Below are 20,168 nucleotides of genomic sequence, written 5' to 3' on the forward strand. Positions count from 1 at the left end.
TTTGATTTTGGTTTTGTTTAGATGTGTCCAGCAAGCCCTGTCATCTCTGTGAACATAGTAACTGTTCAAATCAGGCCTTTGTTTTTCCAAAGCATACCTACATTTCTTATGTGACTCAATAGCACCCACTTCCCATGGCCTCCTTTCTTTTAACATAATGTGAAATGCTCATTGGGTCTTTTTCCTGGAAGACATGTGCTTGTACGTTATTTGAGCATATTTAAAATTTTTTCCATAGATGTATGTCAAAAGAATTGTAGTCCCTGTTGTAACAATATTTTTACTATCAATTTTCAAGAGTTTCTGTAGAAAGCAGTGAGGTGTAACCCCTGTCTTTACATACAAACATTTTCTTTCTATAGCCCTCTGTGTACCATCTTTGAGGAATTAGTGGCTGTGAGGCTTATCACTACCTTTCTCTGCTGCTCCACAGAGGAAGGCATTTTCTGATCATGGGTTTCTCGAAGAATTAAGACCACCATGGTTGCCTTCAGTAGGGGTTCCCAACCTTTCACCACCAAGGATCCCATTTGATGGCTCTCCTCACCTCCATATTTTAAAATAAGTTTTCAAACACCATTTCTCTGACTGCCAATCAGTGCTTATGAATGCCATGCAGCAACCAGTGTTACCTGCCTCACTAAGTTAATATTTTAATCACAACTAAGAATCTAAGCATTTTAGTTAACTTATGCAACCAAAACTTTTCATGGGAAAGCAAAAGTTCTATTCAACTTCTGAAATTTTGGAACAATTCATGGACCTCTTCTCCCCGCATTAGTATTTTCTTGGCCTTGCAGATTGGGAATTACTAATGTTAAAAAAAAATTTTTTTTTTTAACTCTCATAGAATCTCGTTAATAGAATATTAAAATGAACTGGGCCTGGAGAATTTATTTGAACCCTCTCATTTTACAGAGGAAGAAACTTATACCCCAAGAAACCAAACAGCTTAGCCAAGGTTGTACAACAAAATGGTAGCCAAGCTGGAGTGCAAAACCCTAGTCTCATAGCCTCCAATCCAGTGTTCTTTGTTCTGTACAAAACTGCATCTGTTTGGGTGCTTCTTTGTAAAGCTTCAGCTATGTAACATGGGTCTTCTCTCTGTAAGGAATTTCTTTGTATTTGAGAGGCAGTTAAATTAATGGCGAAGTTACAGAGAGCAGTAGGCATTTCTTAGGTTTTGGAGCTAAGATTGGTGTGTAGTGTTTTCACTCTTCTAAGTGGAGAGCAGTGATGGTTTCTACTGGAGATCTAAGATGTAGTAGATGTAGGTATAATTCTTGTCTGTGTTGTTTGTCATGGTTTCTCCAGCCTTCAGAAGTCATTAATAATGCTGTTGTTGGTTATTTCAGAATTTGAATATTTCAAACCGGGAAAGAATAACAAACTTTTTATTGCTTTGATTTTCTTTCCCTGACCCCCTTCTTCTTTCCCCCTCCTCTCTCCAAGAGCTGGGGTGCCGAAGGCTATCACCTATGGGTAATCAGTGGATTTGGTTCTCAAAATACTGAAAATGAGTCTGACTCCAAGAGCATAGTTAAACAGCCTAGCATTCTACTGTTTCAGTTTCTCAAGAGTGCACTCACCGTAAACCCTTGTATGGTAAGTTTATTTAATTAAAACTCCGTTAGTTTTTTTTAGTGGCTTTCATATTTGAATATGACTCTTCCTTATGACAATTTTATTTCTGAGCAGGTTTTGCTTTTTTTTGGCCTTGTGGCATGCAGGATCTTAGTTCCCCAACTAGGAATTGAACCTGCGCCCCCTGCAGTGGGAGCATGGAGTCTTAACCACTGGACTGCCGGGGGAGTCCCATGCTTTTTTTTTCTTTTTTTAATAGGATCACAAGCAATTTGAGGAAAAGCAGTGTTTACAGATTCATTTGAGTAACCTGAATAAAATTTAGTCTTTGTCTGAATAGCATTTCTCAAAGTATGTTCCACCAGGCACTACTTGTGAGAAATATCAAGAGCAATTACGTAGGACAAGAAGAATTTCTGTTGTCTTTTAAGTGTGAAATAAAGGAGTTAAACAAAGCTGTAGAGATTTCTTTAACATAGGACTCGAGTCTTTAATATGCTGATGTGCATCATGAAAGTCCAGGAGTTGGTATATAAAAAGCATTGTTTCCCAAGCTTATTTAACTATGAATTTTTAAGGAATGCCTAGAAGAAAATAAGCCTAGAATCCTGCTTTGGGAAACACTGCCCCAAATTATAACATAAACTCATGTTTTATCAGTCTGAAATAAGATATTAATATGATATATTGTTGATATATAGTAACAGTGATATGTTATATGATAGGGGTGCATATCTTAGTATCTACCACCAATGGGTTTTTAAATATTTGGTGCAACCAATTTCTAATTAAAATTTATAACACATTGAGGAAGAATGAAAATACCCTGGATCTCAGACCTCATTACTATAGCTGAATAATAAGAAAAACAAGAGTAGAGGATTTCTCCTCTGCTCGCACATCCCAAATAAATAATTTAAAAGCACTCCGAGTTTTATATCAAGACAACATTTGGACTACAATGGGAAGGTGAGTGGCTGGAGTGCTGATCTAATTTAAAGAGTGAGTGAATAATCTGCCCACATTTGAAAACACTCGCCTTTAATTAAAAACCAGGGCATAATCACAGAGAGTTGAAACTATATTTTTGTCTAAACATCCTCAGAACCTGGTACACTCCTTGGTACTAACCAGGCTGTCACCAAGCAATTATTGAATTGTTCTGAACCAGGACCACAGATGTAGGCTACTCTTCCTCCTCCCCATGATTTAAAAGATCCTCCTGTATCCAGTTATCCCTGTTCGTAATCCACTCCCTCTTCTTACCATGTGGGCACACGGATGAGCGTATACACACAAACAGTTTGACCAGACATGTTTTCTTACTACCATTCATGAGGTATCTTATATGAAACTAGTTTGTAAACTGTAGACATTGAATAGTCTTATTCAGTTTTCAGGTGGAAAATCTCTCATAGCACTGCCCTGGGCATGTTTTGGAATCTGTATGATAAAACAGACTTTAACAAAGATTTTATTTACACTGGGAAGTAATCATTAAAATGTTGTCTGTTAAATATAACAGTGTGTGAGATTATTAGGTAGTCTTGTCCTCTGTGAGGAAAATCAGCATTGAGATGTGTGGTACATTTCCAACAATAAAAGTAAATTAATGTATTACGTACTTTCCCCTACCTTATACTAACTTGTTTTTATTTGCTTCCCTCCCCTCTGCTTCCTTTTTCCCTCATCTAGAGTAACCAAGAGCAAGTGTTGCTTCAGGGGGAAGATCGTTTGTACTTGAACTGTGGAGAGGCCTCACAAACCCAGAATCCCAGGGGTACTTCGGCACACTCTGATCATAAGCCCAGTCAGGAAAAGAGCCCGTTTGCAGATGGCAGTTTAGAGTCTCAGAGTTTAAGCACTTTACTTGGTCATCGGCATTGGCATGTAGTGCAGGTAAGTCTTCAGATGCTGTTGACTGTGGACTTAGTCCTTGGTAAGATAGCACCCTGAAGCACATATTTAAGTATTTCATTTGTTGCTTTAGAAAACTGAGAAACTTTGTAAACTTTTTGACTGTCATGTCTCTCTTCTGCTGTTCTGTGCTCTTGTCCTCTTGTCTTCTCCTTTCTTTCCACCTGATGTAGATTGTATGCCCACCTGCTTTAAGTCCATTAGTAAGTGAATAGTTAAAAAAAACTAGAAGTTTATGCTTTGTCCTCTTATTGTACAAGACTGTTTATTTTACTTCCAGCCTATTTTTGGTATAAATTTAGCTCTGGATTTGCATAGGCTAAAGTGTAGTAATTTAATGAAAAGTGACAATATTGATTAGTACCTTGTGCAGCTGACCTTGTAGTCCTAATGGGGACACATTGAGGTTAATTGCCTGACTTTGGACCCAAATTGCAGACTTCTGATTAGTCTAGAACCTTAGTGTTAATAATTTTATTATTACTCAATCTTGTACCAGATTATTATTAAATTAGCAGTTTCTTTTAGTAATTCTGATACATTGACATTTAATATAGAAATTAATTCTGAGTTTCGATACCAAATAAAATTAATTTGGGTAAATCAGTAAATTGAAGTTTCTTGAAAGAAACTTTCACACACATTTCAAAGTCCTGAGTGTTTTCTTCCCACTTTTCATGCCAGAGTGTCTTAGGTACATCAGAGCCTACTCTTGGATTAGTTTCTTTTAGTCATTTTCTATTTCCACAATTCTTTGTCTTACTTCTACATTCTGTACTTTTACCTTACTAGCTTACTTCAGCTCCCATGTTATTTTCGGTTGACTTTGAGAGGAGATAATGAGAGACATAAGAATGGTCATTGTGTGAAAAATTGAAGGAGGAATATCTCCTACATTGACATGTGGTATACACTAAAAGAAAATGTATTTAACTTACATTAAGAAATTCATAAAATCAAAACAATGTGCATACCATTTTATAATTAGTAACAGTTATTAAATAAAACTGCATCAGCTACTTCCTTGACTAAAATTTTCCACTGCTCCCTTCTCTCCTATAGCCATTTCTCTGCTATTTTCATTTCCCCATACTTTGAACTATTCATTCTACACTGACCTAGCATCAATGCCAGTTCTGCCTAGCCAGGTCTGTGTTGCCAGAGAGCCAAGTAGAGCAGAGGATCAAAGAAGGTAGGTCTGGAACTCAAAAATCCATCAGGCAATAACAAAAATTGAATTTCCTTCCAGCTCAAAAATTCAGTGATTCTGTGATTCATAGCCATCTATAAAGTATCCCATATTAGAAGCATATAACACTGATTTTACAACTTCAGGCAAAGTAGATACTAGCAAGATTCTTCTGTCATCCTGTTCTTTAGGTATCTAAAATATTTAGAAAGATAAACTTGTTTAAGTCTAGCTTTACGTAATTTTTTCAGTTTCCTTAAAACTAATAAAAATAATGCTAGAGTTGTACTCCCCCCAAATTAAGTTATAATGGACTCATAGAATTTTTAGAGCTGGAAGGACCTTAGCAATCATGTAGTCCAACTAGGTTTTATACATGAGGAAATTGAGGCTCAGGGAAGTTAGGTGACTTGCCCAAGGTCACACAGCAGAATAGTGGCAGACTCTATCCTTACCATGATATAAATTAAAGTAATAATCAAACCTGTTTTAAAACCTAGGTACTAAATGTTGAAGCATATAATATACTGCTGACCTTGATCTAAAACTGAGAATGTGCCTATTTGACATTCTTTTTACTTGGAGTTGCCCTATGCTTTGTTTGCTGGCACTCCAGCCACAAGAGTCAGTGCAGCATTGTGGTGGTGTTCGTTTGGTAGTGTGGTTTACAGTGTCCATATAATGTTAATGCTTTTAACTTCCAGACATTTTAGCCATTAGTAAGTATTCCCTGAAGAAATGTGGGTACCTGTTTAATTCCCCCTTCAACATATGCTCTTGTCTAGGATAAGTGCCCGCATCCTCCATCACAATGGCTTTGTTTGTGTGGTTTATACTTTGTATGCTTCTTGTACAGCTTAGAGTTCATCACATGAGCTCCAACTAATTCTGCTCTGTCTGTTCCTCATCTAGACTACTGGATTTTTTTTGTTTGTTTAAGCCTTCTACCTTACACTCGTTAGTTTCCTGGTCAGAAGATTCTGTGTTAACCATGTTTTCTCCTTTAACAAAAATAACACAAATACATACTTGCCGGAAGCAGGGTAATGTATCAGGCACTATGTTAGAGAGGTCAACAAAGAGGATTGTAAAGGCTATTTCATTTATAAATGATTTGCTCTCATTCCTACAACGTGTATCAAATGTTCTGGGTATTTGGCACAGATCATATCTCCTAGGGTGATGGCCCTCACAGTCTCACCAGTTACAGAAGAAAGTAGGCTAGGTAGGAGACATGGTTTTAGCAGAATGACTTCAAGGGAAAAAAGGTAGATTTAGGTTCTCCAAGAGACTGAAAAATCCTAAGATGTTCAGAGTAGAGATTCTGTACCTTAGCACTGAGTTTCCCAGTGGTATGACATGACTTTTGTGCCCTGACTATGCATTCCTAACCTGAGTTTCTTCATTATTCATTAGCCACCTCTTTTCTTACTTCTGCCATTTCCTGTTCTCAGTATTAGGAGTGGAACTCAAAGTTCAGGTAACATATACATCTCCTGGGGCAAAACCAAGTTTTTGTTCTTATTTCATAGCATCTTCAAGACACAAAACCATATGAGAAATAAAGCTTCATTTTAAGTTTTGAAAGTAAACCATTTGTGGCATCTCATATACTTTTGGAGGGTAAAAGAATTTGTTTTCTCCTAGAGATAGTCATCAGAATGTGATCGTATGATAAGTTAACCTTGGTTCCCATGATTAGAAACTCTTCATGTTGGAGTCCACTTTGGCAGTGAGATCTCACTTCCCACTTTACCTGCCCACACATCGCACAAATACTTATGAAACACTAAGGTTTGGGGAAAGTCGGGGGCGGGGTGTTTAGTGTCATGGATGGCTAGCTCAGTTGTGCTCCAGGAACATCCTTCTTCAAGTGACTATTTTTATTTTCTTCATCCAAAAAAAGAATTTCACTTACAGTGTCCTACAAAACTACTTTCAAATTTTACTTCGCCACCTGATCATTACCTCAGATTATCATTATTCTGAACTAATTCCACCCATCATAGTAAATTTTACTGGTTGGCCTGAATAGTACAGCATATCTGTTAAGATACAAGTTAAGCATTCTTCAAGCGTATCTATCCTGACACAGTTATTTTTAATTCTGTAAGGTAGGCTTCCACAAACCAGCACTGGGGTTAAGAACTTCCTAATGTACTAAAAGCTGTTAATTTACTTAGATTTTAGGTTGACTTACTGGATAATAAGTGAAGTCTAACAAAAATAGTTTTATAAATAAATTTTATCAAGGTTAATACAGATGTTTTCACTTGATTTTTGCTTTGTCTTCACATTACACAAAGAATCTTATTGGATTTGATTGCATTTACTTGGCTTTTTAATTTGACTTTCTCTTTTTAAATACGTAATCATTTTTCTTCGAGTAAACGGAAACTAAATTAAATTGAAGGTTCTCTTATTCCAGGAACAGAAGATTTTTCCTTTATTCTGTTGTTCTGTTAATTTTCACATTGCATTCACCATGTGCTCATGAAAACTATTTACTCAGCAGGCTAATAGATCACAGTCTCAGTAAAGCTAGACTTAAGCTACATTGATACCTCACAGAGGATTTTTTAAGTTTAAAATTCTCAGAGTGACACAAAGACACTGTGTACAAAGATGTAAGACAGACGACATGGAAAGATATATTTATTGCTTATGTTGCAGATAAAGAGTTAATATCTGTAATATATTAAAAGTACTTGTAGGTGAATAAGTTGAACGCCCCAGTAAAAAGCAGTAGCTTATACACACTTTTATATATATATGGCTGTTTGTTTAGAGATAGCAATGATATAACAGAAGAATTTCACTTTGTATTTTGTGTACTTTTATACTGTTTAAATTTTATAAGCATGCATTGCTTTTTTATTAGAAAATGTAAAAATAATAAAAGAGATTTCTACTAAAAAAACATAAACAAAACTCTTGCTGAGGCTCTGATTTTATTAGATAAGGGTTTTTTGGGATGGTTCATATCAGCGGACCCAAACTGTTCCATCTACACAATTCTTGGCTGCCTTAGTAGATGCTTCTCTAAATATCTTTTGTCATTCTGTATTTATTGAGTGTTCAATATTTAATTTAAATCAAATAAAAACAGTGTAGAGAAAAAAGAGGAAAGCCTGATGTCTAGAAACATATAATGAAATGGTTAAGACAAGAGTTGTGAAATATTGGCTGCTAGTGTAATACTCATTATTTGGGAGCACTTTTTAAAAAACAATTTATTTTATTTTTGGCTGTGTTGGGTCTTCGTTGCTGCCTGCGGGCTTTCTCTAGTTGCAGTGAGTGGGGGCTACTCTTTGTTGCGGTACGCAGGCTTCTCATTGCGGTGACTTCTCTTGTTGTGGAGCACGGGCTCTAGGTGCGCGGTCTTCAGTAATTGCAGCACGTGGGCTCAGTAGTTGTGGCTCGCAGGCTCTAGAGCACAGGTTCAGTAGTTGTGGCGCACAGGCTTAGTTGTTCCGCGGCATGTGGGATCTTCCCAGACCAGGGCTCAAACCCGTGTCCCCTGCATTGGCAGGCAGATTCTTAACCACTGCGCCACCAGGGAAGCCCTATTTGGGAGCACGTTAAACATTACAAGAAAATTAATCTCATGATGTTAATGCTTTTACGTGCTTTACTTTAAAATATATTTCAGAAGTCTTACCAAACTGATGTGTTATTTTCTATAGATTTCCAGCACCTATCTAGAGAGCAATTGGCCTATACGGGTGAGTTATTTGTTACTTTGTTGGTGTTAACTTTCATTGGATAGCATTTGCTGCAAGAGGTATTCTGGGAATTGAGCCTTTCAGTGGGTGCACTGATAAAAGTAAAATTTCAGTACTTGCTTCCTTGTACATTGTTAGTGTAACTCTATAATTTGGTCAAATGTAACATGTATAAATGTTAAGATTTTTGAATTTAGCATTGTACATTTAATTCTCTTAGCAAATGTTTATTAATAGTCTGCTTGCCTGACATAATCCTCAGCTCTTTACGCCTAATTAAAAAACTCAAGGAAGAGCTCTTAATTTTTTTTTTTAATCAGTTTTCAGCTATTGATAAGCTTGGACAGAATATTGCTGTGGTTGGCAAGTTTGGTTTTGCACATTACTCTTTACTCACCAAAAAATGGAAGCTTTTTGGAAACATTACCCAGGTTAGTCTTTTTGAAATTAAAAACCTATTTCTCAAAGTATGAGAGAACTACAATATGAAATAAGTATAAAGTAAACCACTGTTTACTTATTAAAAAGTAAAATCAAATATTAAAAAGTGATACTGGATTATACTAAGGGTCAGTTCTGATAAAGTACTTGATATTTGATAAAAGATTTTGTATTGAGATAGTTGGTTTGTTTTTAATTCTTGTTAAGATCAGACACTATAATCCTGTAACTTGAGGATTTACTCTTACATTCCAGGTAGAGTTCATCAGATATGATCGGAATAAATCTCCACAAAATTTGAGATCATTTCCTGCTTGTCTGTGTATGACATAAATATTTGGGTAGCATACAAACATATGCAGTTGGATTTTGCAAGAATCAAATAGGAGGAAAAGAAGGAAGTTAACATTTAATAGGTGCCTACCGTGTACCAGGCACTTCCACATATGTTATCTCATTGTTCTTCATAACAACCCAATGAGAGCACTATTGTTACTCACCATTTTATAAAAGAGAAACTAGGATTCAGAGTCAAGCAGCTGATAAATGATAAACCCAGAATTTAAACCAAGGTCTGTTGAATGTGGAATAATGATGCTACATGGTACCCAGTTATTTTGAATGATGTATTTTATGTCTTACAGAAATATTCTTTCTTTCAAAGTAGGATGTGAATCATTATTAATAAAGGCCCTAGAGTAATACTTATTGTTGAGGGGGGCGGGAAGAGAGTAGAGCAGAAATAATTAGAGCTTTCATTGTCTGATTAGGAATATTTTACAAGTCTGTTACTGGCAGGAATAAATGTAAATATGTTTTTTATATTTTCTTTTAAGGAGCAAAATATGATTGTGACAGGTGGCTTAGCCTGGTGGAATGATTTTATTGTCCTTGCATGCTATAACATAAGTGATCATCAAGAGGAGGTATGTTTTTGTTTTCTCAGAAATAACAAGATTTTTACATTTTAAAGATATTAAGCACAGTTTGGTTTTTATATAAAAATAACCTATTGAAAATGAACAAAACGTTTTACTTTTTAATCAAGAATTTGGCATTTTTAACAAATGGGATTTTCATTTCAGGTTACTTAAAAATTTAAAGGGATAATCAGGATTTCTGTGATAACTTTTTCTAAGGATTTTAGCCATTAGACATTCTCTATAAAGTTTGTAAATAATAAAAAATAGTTAAAAGTTGAGAAGTTTATAAAGATAGCTGTCCTTAGAGATTTATTAACTTATTTCTATATTTATTTTTTGAGAAACTACTGATCTCCCTGTATCAGGTCTAAATGCGCAGGTCTAAAAGGAGTATCTCATAATAGTACATCACAGTTTTGATCACTTCATCTTTTAGTTATTTGTAGAATGAGCCTACCCTGTCAAAATATAAACATCCATTTTTTATTAATGCTCAGATTAGTCTTTAACTCCTCTTACTTGAAAAAATCAGTAGATAATAAAACAGCATGTCTAAGGTATTTAGTCATCCATGGTAGGTATCTTGTTTTTACAGTTTTCTTTATTTTTGTTTCCTATAGCTCAGAGTATACTTGAGAACGTCAAATCTGGACAATGCTTTTGCTCATGTCACCAAAACACAAGCAGAAACATTACTGCTTAGTGTCTTCCGGGACATGGTAATAGTATTTAGAGCAGACTGTTCAATATGCCTTTACAGTATTGAAAGGAAATCTGATGGGTAAGTATATAACGTATGACAGGTCACTTTTTGCTCCTATTTATCATGTTTCCTCTGTAGTTTTTATTTCTCAAAACAGTTATTCTAATTTTATATTTAGTTTCCTTTGTTTTAGGAGTTAAAAAAGCAAGGAATTTTAATTAGTGATATTCATATAGTAGTTATTTTTTAGCTACCAAAATAATTAAAGAGCCTGTACCAAGTTCTTCAGCTAATCTTACTGGACTCATTTGAGAAAAATCTAGTTCGGGATGGGGTAAAGCTTTAAATACTAATTTTTTTTTCACAATCTTGAAAACAAGTGGTTACTAACTATCCTGGTGTTCTAGAAACTTGGGGAAATTTGTAGGAGTTTACAGCTTTAAGGCCTTAGGAAGCATGACCTTAGAAGACTCATTAATATTTTAACTGAGCTAGATGGCTGTAGTCTGGGAAAGGAAAAACTGTCAGACCTGTTGGAGCTGCGTGTTGCCTATATTCTTGGCATCTGGCTGGCTTGCGGCATTTAGACCATTCTTCTTGAGTTTTATTTTGTTCTCAAATGGTTTTTGTTTCTTTTTTTAAACAGCTATGAAGTGCATATTTGCTGAAGTAGCTTATAATTGAGGAGTAATATAAAAATAAAAATTAACAAATCTACTAGCCTCGGAACGCATGTCTTTCTCAACCAACTATTTCTCAACTGACTAAGCTATTCCTATAGCTTCTTCCCAGTTTATTTCTTCCTTTCTACATCTTACTCCCTTTTTTTCCCTCCCTCATTTCCAGATGTGTTCTTGGGTGCCACAACCTTGTTGGTCTGCTGTTTAAAGGATACTTGGGGAGGAGAAAATGATAGGTAGAAGGCATTTGGGCCCATAAACATAAAATCTCATCCTATTAGTAGTGGAAAAGGAAAAAACCTCATTAGCATTGTTGTTGAGATGTATGGGTTTCTTTCTCTTTTTTGCAGTCCAAATACTGCTGGTATTCAAGTTCTTCAGGAAGTCTCCATGTCACGCTACATTCCCCACCCTTTCCTGGTAGTATCTGTCACTCTGACATCAGTGAGTACAGAGAATGGAATCACCTTGAAAATGCCACAGCAGGTACCATTCTATTATCAGAGCTCTTTAGAGTTTTCATTTCAGTTTTTTGTGTTTTAATTTGATTTTAGGAACTATTAATTGTTCAGCAAATACATACTAAATGTCTAGAATTTGCCTTGCATGAAGCTGCTGGGTTACAGTGGCAAACTAAACAAACATGGTTTCTGCTCATACTATAAAGAAATAATTACATACATAATTAATTACAATTGTGATGTGTATACCAAAAAGTAATATGGCTTACTGTGTATAACAAAAACCTGGAGTAGTCTAAGCAATCACAGAAGACTTCTAGATCATTTAAATTGAAACCTGAAGAACAAGTGGCAGTTATCTAAGTAAAGAAGGGGAATTTCAGGCAGAGGGAACGGTATTCAAAGGCCCATAGATAAGAGAGAACATGACACCTTCAGGGAATTGGAAGAAATTTCAGAGTGACTGGAACATAGAGTATGAGAGGATGAGAGTCTTATTGATAATACGGACTTTGGAGTTTGTCCTAAAGTCTAAAGTGTTTTAAGCTGGATGTTATTAGATCTAAGCTTTATAATGTTAGAGAAAACATTACAAAGGAGGAAAATGAAACAGTGGGACACAACTGGATGTAGGGAGAGCAGCTGAAAGGCCATTGTAATGATCTAGGTGAATGGTGTCTGTGGCCCAAACTTGGGTAGGGAAAAGAAGATGGAAAGAAGTGGAAGGAATATGACATATAGAGGACTCCATGATTAGTTAATTATGAACAAAGAGAAGGGATAATCCCATAGCTTCTGGTTAAAGTAGCTGTGTAGGTAGCAGTGTCACCAGGACCCAGGTATTATAACTTTCTATTCCAAGCCGCCTTCCATTATACCACTGGTTTCCAAACTTCATGTCAATGTGGAACCCATTTTCAAAGGAAAGTTCTGTGTGGATTTATTTGTCATCCCTGTCTGCCCAGTCTGTCTTTTACTTCCTATTAAGGCACTTCCACTGAGTGCCTGTAAAATACAGGTCCCATTTTTCTCTGCAAACTCTATTTCATGTAACAAGATAGTCCTAGTTGATAAGGGGAAGTTATCTTTTACAGAAGAACTCTAGCTAAAAGATATGGAAGGAATGTAAGAATTTAAGAATCACGATTTTGCAGCCCGTGAAGAAATGAGTGATTCAGGCAGTGATCATTGGATGAAACCAATGAAAGGTTGATGGGAAGTTTACAATGAAGGTATGAAGTTGTCATGCCCAAGCCTTATTAATCAATTTTAGCATCACTAAAAGTGGGAGAACCAGATGTGGCATGCTTCCTGGGGTGAAGCAACCTGAAGTTCACGTGAAGAATTACTAGCAAAAACATTGAGCCTGATCTGAATCAAGCTTCTAGAGTCATCTTCTATTCACAGAAAATACAGGGAAAGAGGTTTAGTTTAATAATATTTTATAGGAAAGCTGCAGGTCAATAATGTGGGGGAAAAAAGAAAAGATTCTTCTAAATAAGACTTTCGAGCTATAACAACAAAATGCATGCATAAGTTCACTTGTATCTTGATTCAAATAGGCTATATATAAAAAGACACTGTTGAAACAATTTGCAGTATTTAAATGTGAACTAAGGAATAGTTGTAAGTTTTATTACATTTAGATGTGATATTGGCGTTGTGATTATATAAGCAAATATCCATATATTTTAGAGATGCCTATTAAATGTATAGGAGTAAAATGGCATGGTATCTTTTAAAATGCTTTGGCAAAATAAGTAAAAAGAAAAGAGGGATAGGTGGAGCAAACCTTGATAGTTGTGAATCTGGATGATGGGAATAAGGGGGCGCTGTTTGTTGTACATTTTACATACTTTTGATCATGTTTGAAGTTGTCATATTAGAAAAAAAAGGACTCCTTGTATATCCTAGATACTGCTATTAGGCAATCAGTGGCATCAGTAATACTGGGTGCCCCATTTTAAGAGGGTCCTTTACAAAGAGGAGATACTTAACTTGGTAAAGAGCACATTAAGAAGTAAGTTGAAATACAATAGGAAATAGACTGATTACATCTTGCACAGAGGGGAGACCAAGATTTAAAGCAAAGCAAGTCTTGATTTAACAACAAAAAACTAGCAGTAAGAACTGTTCAACAGTAAGGTGGCCTTCACTCAGGAGAGAGGTGAGCACCTTGTCTCTGAAGCTTCCAATGAAAATTATCTACCAGGGATTTTTCAGGGTAAGAGATGGTATGTTGGGTTCCTTCAAATATAGGATTTTGAGGATACATGTAGTCCCTGCTTGTATGTTACAGTCAGTTTCTGAAAAGTTCAATAAAGTTGCCTGAGAGGGCTGTCGTGGTCACCGGTTCTTACGTATTGTAATATTATCAGTAGAAAATGTTGACTGCATGTAGAGCTGAAGGAAAAAAAGAATTTTGCTTTTTTAAAAAATGAAGTAGTATAAAATGTAGTGGTGAATTTACCATCTTAAAACTTAAAAGTGGTCATTATGAACATTAATCAGATTTTAGTGAACTTCAGTAAATGCTTTTTAGGTCTTTTGAAGTGTTTGAGGAGTTTGTCCCTATGCCAGTCCCCAAGCAGTCATATTGTTTGATTCTTGGCATTGCATATTCATTTTCCTCTACTCTCTAGCGCTTATAATTCCCACATAGCTTTTAAATTCCATTTTTCCTTCTCTTACCTCCAAGTTACTTGCTTTTTCTCGTGTGTTAGGACAGATGTTCAATTTTTAGTTTTCATGTCATTATGTGCTAAGTGGGGAAATGAAGATTTCTTTCCAAATAAAATTCTTGAGTTTTGTGACAGTTGCTTGGAGATTTTGTAGGGTTATTTTTTAAATTCCTACTTTGTAAATTAACAGCAGTTCATATCATGCTTACTACCTACCTGGATATGATCTAAAGCAAAAAAGAATAACAAAGCCTGTGAGTATTCTGTACCCTTTTGCCATTTCTTTATACACAATCCCTTGTGTCTTAGAGCAGTGCAAAAGAGCATTTCATGTATCTGAATATTTTTTGCAAGTAGAATACATAGGGTGACGTTGTTTTCTTTACCAAACCCTAAATGATATCGGCAGCTTAAATTCATCCAGCCAGCAAGAGTCAAAGCTGGGACATAATCCATGTCTTCTGAATAATCATCCTTTCCTTCTTAAAACTCTTTCCTTCTCTGGTCTGTGACATCATGCTTGATTTCTCTTCTTGCCTTCAGAAGCTTAGACAGTGGCCCTCTGCTCTTTTGCCTCCCATATACTTTGCCTCAGAAAACTCATCTGTTTCCTTCAGCTTACCAGGTTTGCCTTTATGGTTATGATTCTGGTATTCATCTCCAGTTAAGTCATCTCTCACAACGTTTTTACTTGAAAGTCTTAAGATTCTTTCTAATTTAAAATGGGCAATAGAAGGAAACTCTTCAGTTTCCCTTCCCTAAACTATTTTCTCCTCCTAACTTGTATCAGTGACAACTGCAACTTCTCTAGCATCTCGCCAAGATTCAGTTCCCTGAAATCATCTTTGATTCAGCTTTCTTTTCCTACCCTTCATGTCTAGAATATAAGTAAGTTTTTGTTTTGTTTTGTTTTAATCAAAATGCTTTTTCCTCTTTACAAGTGAAAATGACTTGATGTCTGAGATTCATTTTAAAACAGTGCTCCTGAAACTTAAAGCTGGGTGATAGGGTTCAGTGAAAATCATTATACTAGGTTCTCTACTTTGGGGTTTGATTGAAATTTTCCTTAATAAAAAGGCAGACTATTTCCTTCATTCTTGAAGTCACCACCCATGATATCTTCCTCTCCTCAGTAATCCATCCTGAATAACTCAGAATTTTTAATAACTCCCTTATTCAAGGACCATACATGGTGGCTTTTTTCCTGCTATATTTTTACCTGACTTTCCAAGCCCTCTTTGAAGGTCTGTTACCATCAGCATTTTTTCTCATAACATCCCTAATTTAGCCAGATTGTTCTCACTTTCCCAGTAGAACTATTTTATCCTACCTCTGTGTCATTTATATTGCATTCTTCAACTAAAGTACCAACGCTTTTTCTCCCACCCGTGTAGGTTAACGTCAGCTTTCAAGTCCCACCTCATCCTTTAAGCCCTGTCTAGCTGTGCCGGCCAGGTCACTGAAGCGATGTCTCATTTTTATGAACTTCTGAAGGTCTTTTAGTTTTTCCAGGATAATTCAGCTCTGCCCTCAATTTTATGTTCACTTGCATTGTTCATTAATTACATTGTGTTAAGCTTGTTCTACCCTAGCCAGACAGCTCGTTGTACTTCCACAGAGCCTAGCAGAATGACTGTACATAGTACACACTCAGTATTGTTGTTTGCTTAAACTGTAAACCTTATGCATTGGCGGGGGAAATGCTGAAAACATACCTATTAATTTTTATAAATACAATTTATTTTTCTTTCAGGCTCGTGATGCAGAGAGCATTATGCTAAATCTTGCAGGACAGCTCATCATGATGCAGAGGGACAGATCAGGCCCTCAGATCCGGGAGAAGGACAGTAACACTAACCAAAGGAAACTTGTGAGTAAAGTGCAAGTCATTTAAAACGTTAAGAATGTATGGGAGGAGGATGAAGGAATAAAAGAATTTAAGAGGAGAGTATTATCTTGTGATTTGGAAAGTGAGTAAGTACATAAAATAAGTCTTAAGCCTCTGGGTACAAGACTGTGAAGAGTGGAAGATGAGATCCTAAAATGATAATAAAATGCTCTGTATGCCGGATGTTACTGCTTAGGCATTATTATTTACAAATTCTAATGGGAAAACAGGATAAATTGGTGAAGTTCCTTGGGGTGGGGGGGTGTTCTTTTGGGGTTTTTTTAGATTTAAATACACATACTTTGAAAGTCAGGGTACTATTATTAACTCTGACTCTAAATAAATTCCCCTAATTTTCCCCAAAATTTATACTGTCATTTTGAAAGATTTGGGAAACTAGTACCTAGGAAAACTTAGGAATCTGCAAATTTAATAGGGGAAAAACTGATTTCTGTCTCTCCTTCTCCAGCTGCCATTCTGTCCTCCTGTTGTACTAGCCCAGTCTGTTGAAAATGTCTGGACCACGTGTCGAGCAAATAAACAAAAGCGTCACCTTTTGGAGGCCCTCTGGCTGAGCTGTGGAGGTTCAGGGATGAAAGTCTGGCTCCCTCTCTTCCCTAGGGATCACCGTAAGCCCCATTCCTTCTTGTCCCAGCGGATCATGCTGCCTTTCCACATAAATATCTACCCCCTGGCTGTTCTGTTTGAAGATGCATTAGTCCTTGGTGCTGTCAATGACACTGTACTGTATGATTCCTTGTATACTCGGAACAGTGCTAGGGAACAGCTGGAGGTGCTCTTCCCTTTCTGTGTTGTGGAGAGAACCTCTCAGATCTACCTCCACCACATTCTACGTCAGCTGCTGGTGAGGAACCTTGGGGAACAAGCCTTGCTCTTAGCCCAGTCCTGTGCCGCATTACCTTACTTTCCTCACGTGCTGGAGCTCATGCTCCATGAAGTGCTGGAAGAAGAAGCTACCTCACGGGAGCCCATTCCCGACCCTCTGCTTCCCACTGTGGCAAAATTTATCACCGAGTTCCCACTCTTCCTGCAGACAGTTGTTCATTGTGCCAGGAAGACTGAATATGCCCTGTGGAATTACCTTTTTGCAGCCGTTGGAAACCCCAAGGACTTGTTTGAGGAATGTTTGATGGCTCAGGATTTGGATACTGCTGCCTCGTACCTTATTATTTTACAGGTAACAATTCTCTTCTTACAAAGATATAAGAATTGTTGAGCGTAAACCTAGAGGAAAAGGAAGACAAATGTCCTGTGTTGGCACTGTGATTGTGTTTAAAGAACTATTACAGTCATGTTTTCTGTTCTTTTTTTTTTTTTCCGGTATGCGGGCCTGTCACTGCTGTGGCCTCTCCCGCTGCAGAGGACAGGCTCCGAATGCACAGGCTCAGTGGCCATTGCTCAAGGGCCCAGCCGCTCCGTGGCATGTGGGATCTTCCCAGACTGGGGCATGAACCCGTGTCCCCTGCGTCAGCAGGCGGACTCCCAACCACTGCACCAAGAGGGAAGCCCAACTTTGGGGTTTTTTTGTTCTTCTTTCTCTAATTGCTTTAGGTGCAAGGTTAGGTTGTTTATTTGAGATGTTTCCTGTTTCTTAAGGTAGGATTGTATTGCTATAAACTTCCCTCTTAGGACTGCTTTTGCTGCATCCCATAGGGTTTGGGTCGTCGTGTCTCCGTTGTCATTTGTTTCTAGGTATTTTTTGATTTCCTCTTTGATTTCTTCAGTGATCACTTCGTTCTTAAGTAGTGTATTATTTAGCCTCCATGTGTTTGTATTTTTTACAGATCTTTTCCTGTAATTGATATCTAGTCTCATGGCGTTGTGGTCGGAAAAGGTACTTGATACAATTTCAATTTTCTTAAATTTACCAAGGCTTGATTTGTGCCCCAAGATATGATCTATCCTGGAGAATGTTCCATGAGCACTTGAGAAAAATGTGTATTCTGTTGTTTTTGGATGGAATGTCCTATAAATATCAATTAAGTCCATCTTATTTAATGTATCATTTAAAGCTTGTGTTTCCTTATTTATTTTCATTTTGGATGATCTGTCCATTGGTGAAAGTGGGGTGTTAAAGTCCCGTACTATGAATGTGTTACTGTCGATTTCCCCTTTTATGGCTGTTAGTATTTGCCTTATGTATTGAGGTGCTCCTATGTTGGGTGCATAAACATTTACAATTGTTATATCTTCTTCTTGGATCGATCTCTTGGTCATTATGTAGTGTCCTTATTTGTCTCTTGCAGTAGTCTTTATTTTCAAGTCTATTTTGTCTGATATGAGAATTGCTACTCCAGCTTTCTTTTGGTTTCCACTTGCATGGAATATCTTTTTCCATCCCCTCACTTTTCAGTCTGTATGTGTCCCTACGTCTGAAGTGGGTCTCTTGAAGACAGTATATATATGGGTCTTGTTTTTGTATGCATTCAGCCAGTCTGTGTCTGTTGGTGTGAGCATTTAATCCATTTACATTTAAGGTAATTATCGATATGTATGTTCCTATTGCCATTTTCTTAATTGTTTTGCGTTTGTTATTATAGGTCTTTTCCTTCTCTTGTGTTTCTTGCCTAGAGAAGTTCCTTTAGCATTTGTTGTAAAGCTGGTTTGGTGGTGCTGAACTCTCTCAGCTTTTGCTTGTCTGTAAAGGTTTTAATTTCTCCATCAAATCTGAATGAGATCCTTGCTGGGTAGAGTAATCTTGGTTGTAGGTTTTTCTCCTTCATTGCTTTAAATATGTCCTGACAGTCCCTTCTTGCTTGCAGAGTTTCTGCTGAAAGATCAGCTGTTAACCTTATGGGTATTCCCTTGTGTGTTATTTGTTGTTTTTCTCTTGCTGCTTTTAATATGTTTTCTTTGTATTTAATTTTTGACAGTTTGATTAATATGTGTCTTGGCATGTTTCTCCTTAGATTTATCCTGTATGGGACTCTCTGTGCTTCCCGGACTTGATTAACAATTTCCTTTCCCATATTAGGGTAGTTTTCAACTATAATCTCTTCAAATATTTTCTCAGTCCCTTTTTCTCTTCTTCTGGGACCCCTATAATTCGAATGTTGGTTCATTTAATGTTGTCTCAGAGGTCTCTGAGACTATCCTCATTTCTTTTCATTCTTTTTTCTTTATTCTGCTCTGCAGTAGTTATTTCCACTGTTTTATCTTCCATGTCACTTATCCATTCTTGTGCCTCAGTTATTCTGCTATTGATCCCATCTAGAGCATTTTTAATTTCATTTATTGTGTTGTTCATCGTTGCTTGTTTCCTCTTTAGTTCTTTGAGGTCGTTGTTGAATGTTTCTTGAATTTTCTCTATTCTCTTTCCAAGATTTTGGATCATCTTTACTATCATTATTCTGAATTCTTTTTCAGGTAGACTGCCTGTTGCCTCTTCATTTGTTAGGTCTGGTGGGTTTTTATCTTGCTCCTTCATCTGCTGTGTGTTCTTCTGTCTTCTCAGTTTGCTTATCTTAGTGTGTTTAGGATCTTTTTGCAGGCTGCAGGTTCGTAGTTCCCATTGTTTTTGGTGTCTGTCCCCAGTGGCTAAAGTTGGTTCAGTGGGTTGTGTAGGTTTCCTGGTGGAGGGGACTAGTGCTTGTGTTCTGGTGGATGAGGCTGGATCTTGTCTTTCTGGTGGGCAGGTCCACGTCTGGTGGTGTGTTTTGGGGTGTCTGTGGCCTTATTATGATTTTAGGCAGCCTCTCTGCTAATGGGTGGGGTTGTGTTCCTGTCTTGCTAGTTGTTTGGCATAGGGTGTCCAGCACTGTAGCTTACTGGTCGTTGAGTGAAGCTGGGTGTTGGGGTTGAGATGGAGATTTCTGGGAGATTTTCACCGCTTGATATTACATGGAGCTGGGAGGTCTCTTGTGGACCAGTGTCATGAAGTTGGCTCTCCCACCTCAGAGGCACAGCACTGACTCCTGGCTGCAGCACCAAGAGCCTTTCATCCACACGGCTCAGA

The 20,168-nt window shown here is 37.1% G+C and overlaps 1 protein-coding gene across 1 annotated transcript in view; it reads left to right on the forward strand.

The window, feature by feature from the left end:
• RIC1 (RIC1 homolog, RAB6A GEF complex partner 1) overlaps nt 1-20,168 on the forward strand; it is a 136,078-nt gene that overhangs the window by 102,997 nt on the left and 12,913 nt on the right. The window contains exons 11-19 of the mRNA XM_060155058.1: nt 1,453-1,605; nt 3,280-3,483; nt 8,377-8,415; nt 8,736-8,846; nt 9,693-9,782; nt 10,400-10,560; nt 11,513-11,648; nt 16,058-16,174; nt 16,662-17,390. Of these exons, the coding sequence (XP_060011041.1) occupies nt 1,453-1,605; nt 3,280-3,483; nt 8,377-8,415; nt 8,736-8,846; nt 9,693-9,782; nt 10,400-10,560; nt 11,513-11,648; nt 16,058-16,174; nt 16,662-17,390 (1,740 nt within the window). The remainder of the gene's footprint in view (nt 1-1,452; nt 1,606-3,279; nt 3,484-8,376; nt 8,416-8,735; nt 8,847-9,692; nt 9,783-10,399; nt 10,561-11,512; nt 11,649-16,057; nt 16,175-16,661; nt 17,391-20,168) is intronic.

Source organism: Lagenorhynchus albirostris, chromosome 7 (genome assembly GCF_949774975.1).
Source record: "Lagenorhynchus albirostris chromosome 7, mLagAlb1.1, whole genome shotgun sequence".
In the NCBI taxonomy this organism is placed as follows: Eukaryota; Metazoa; Chordata; class Mammalia; order Artiodactyla; family Delphinidae; genus Lagenorhynchus; species Lagenorhynchus albirostris.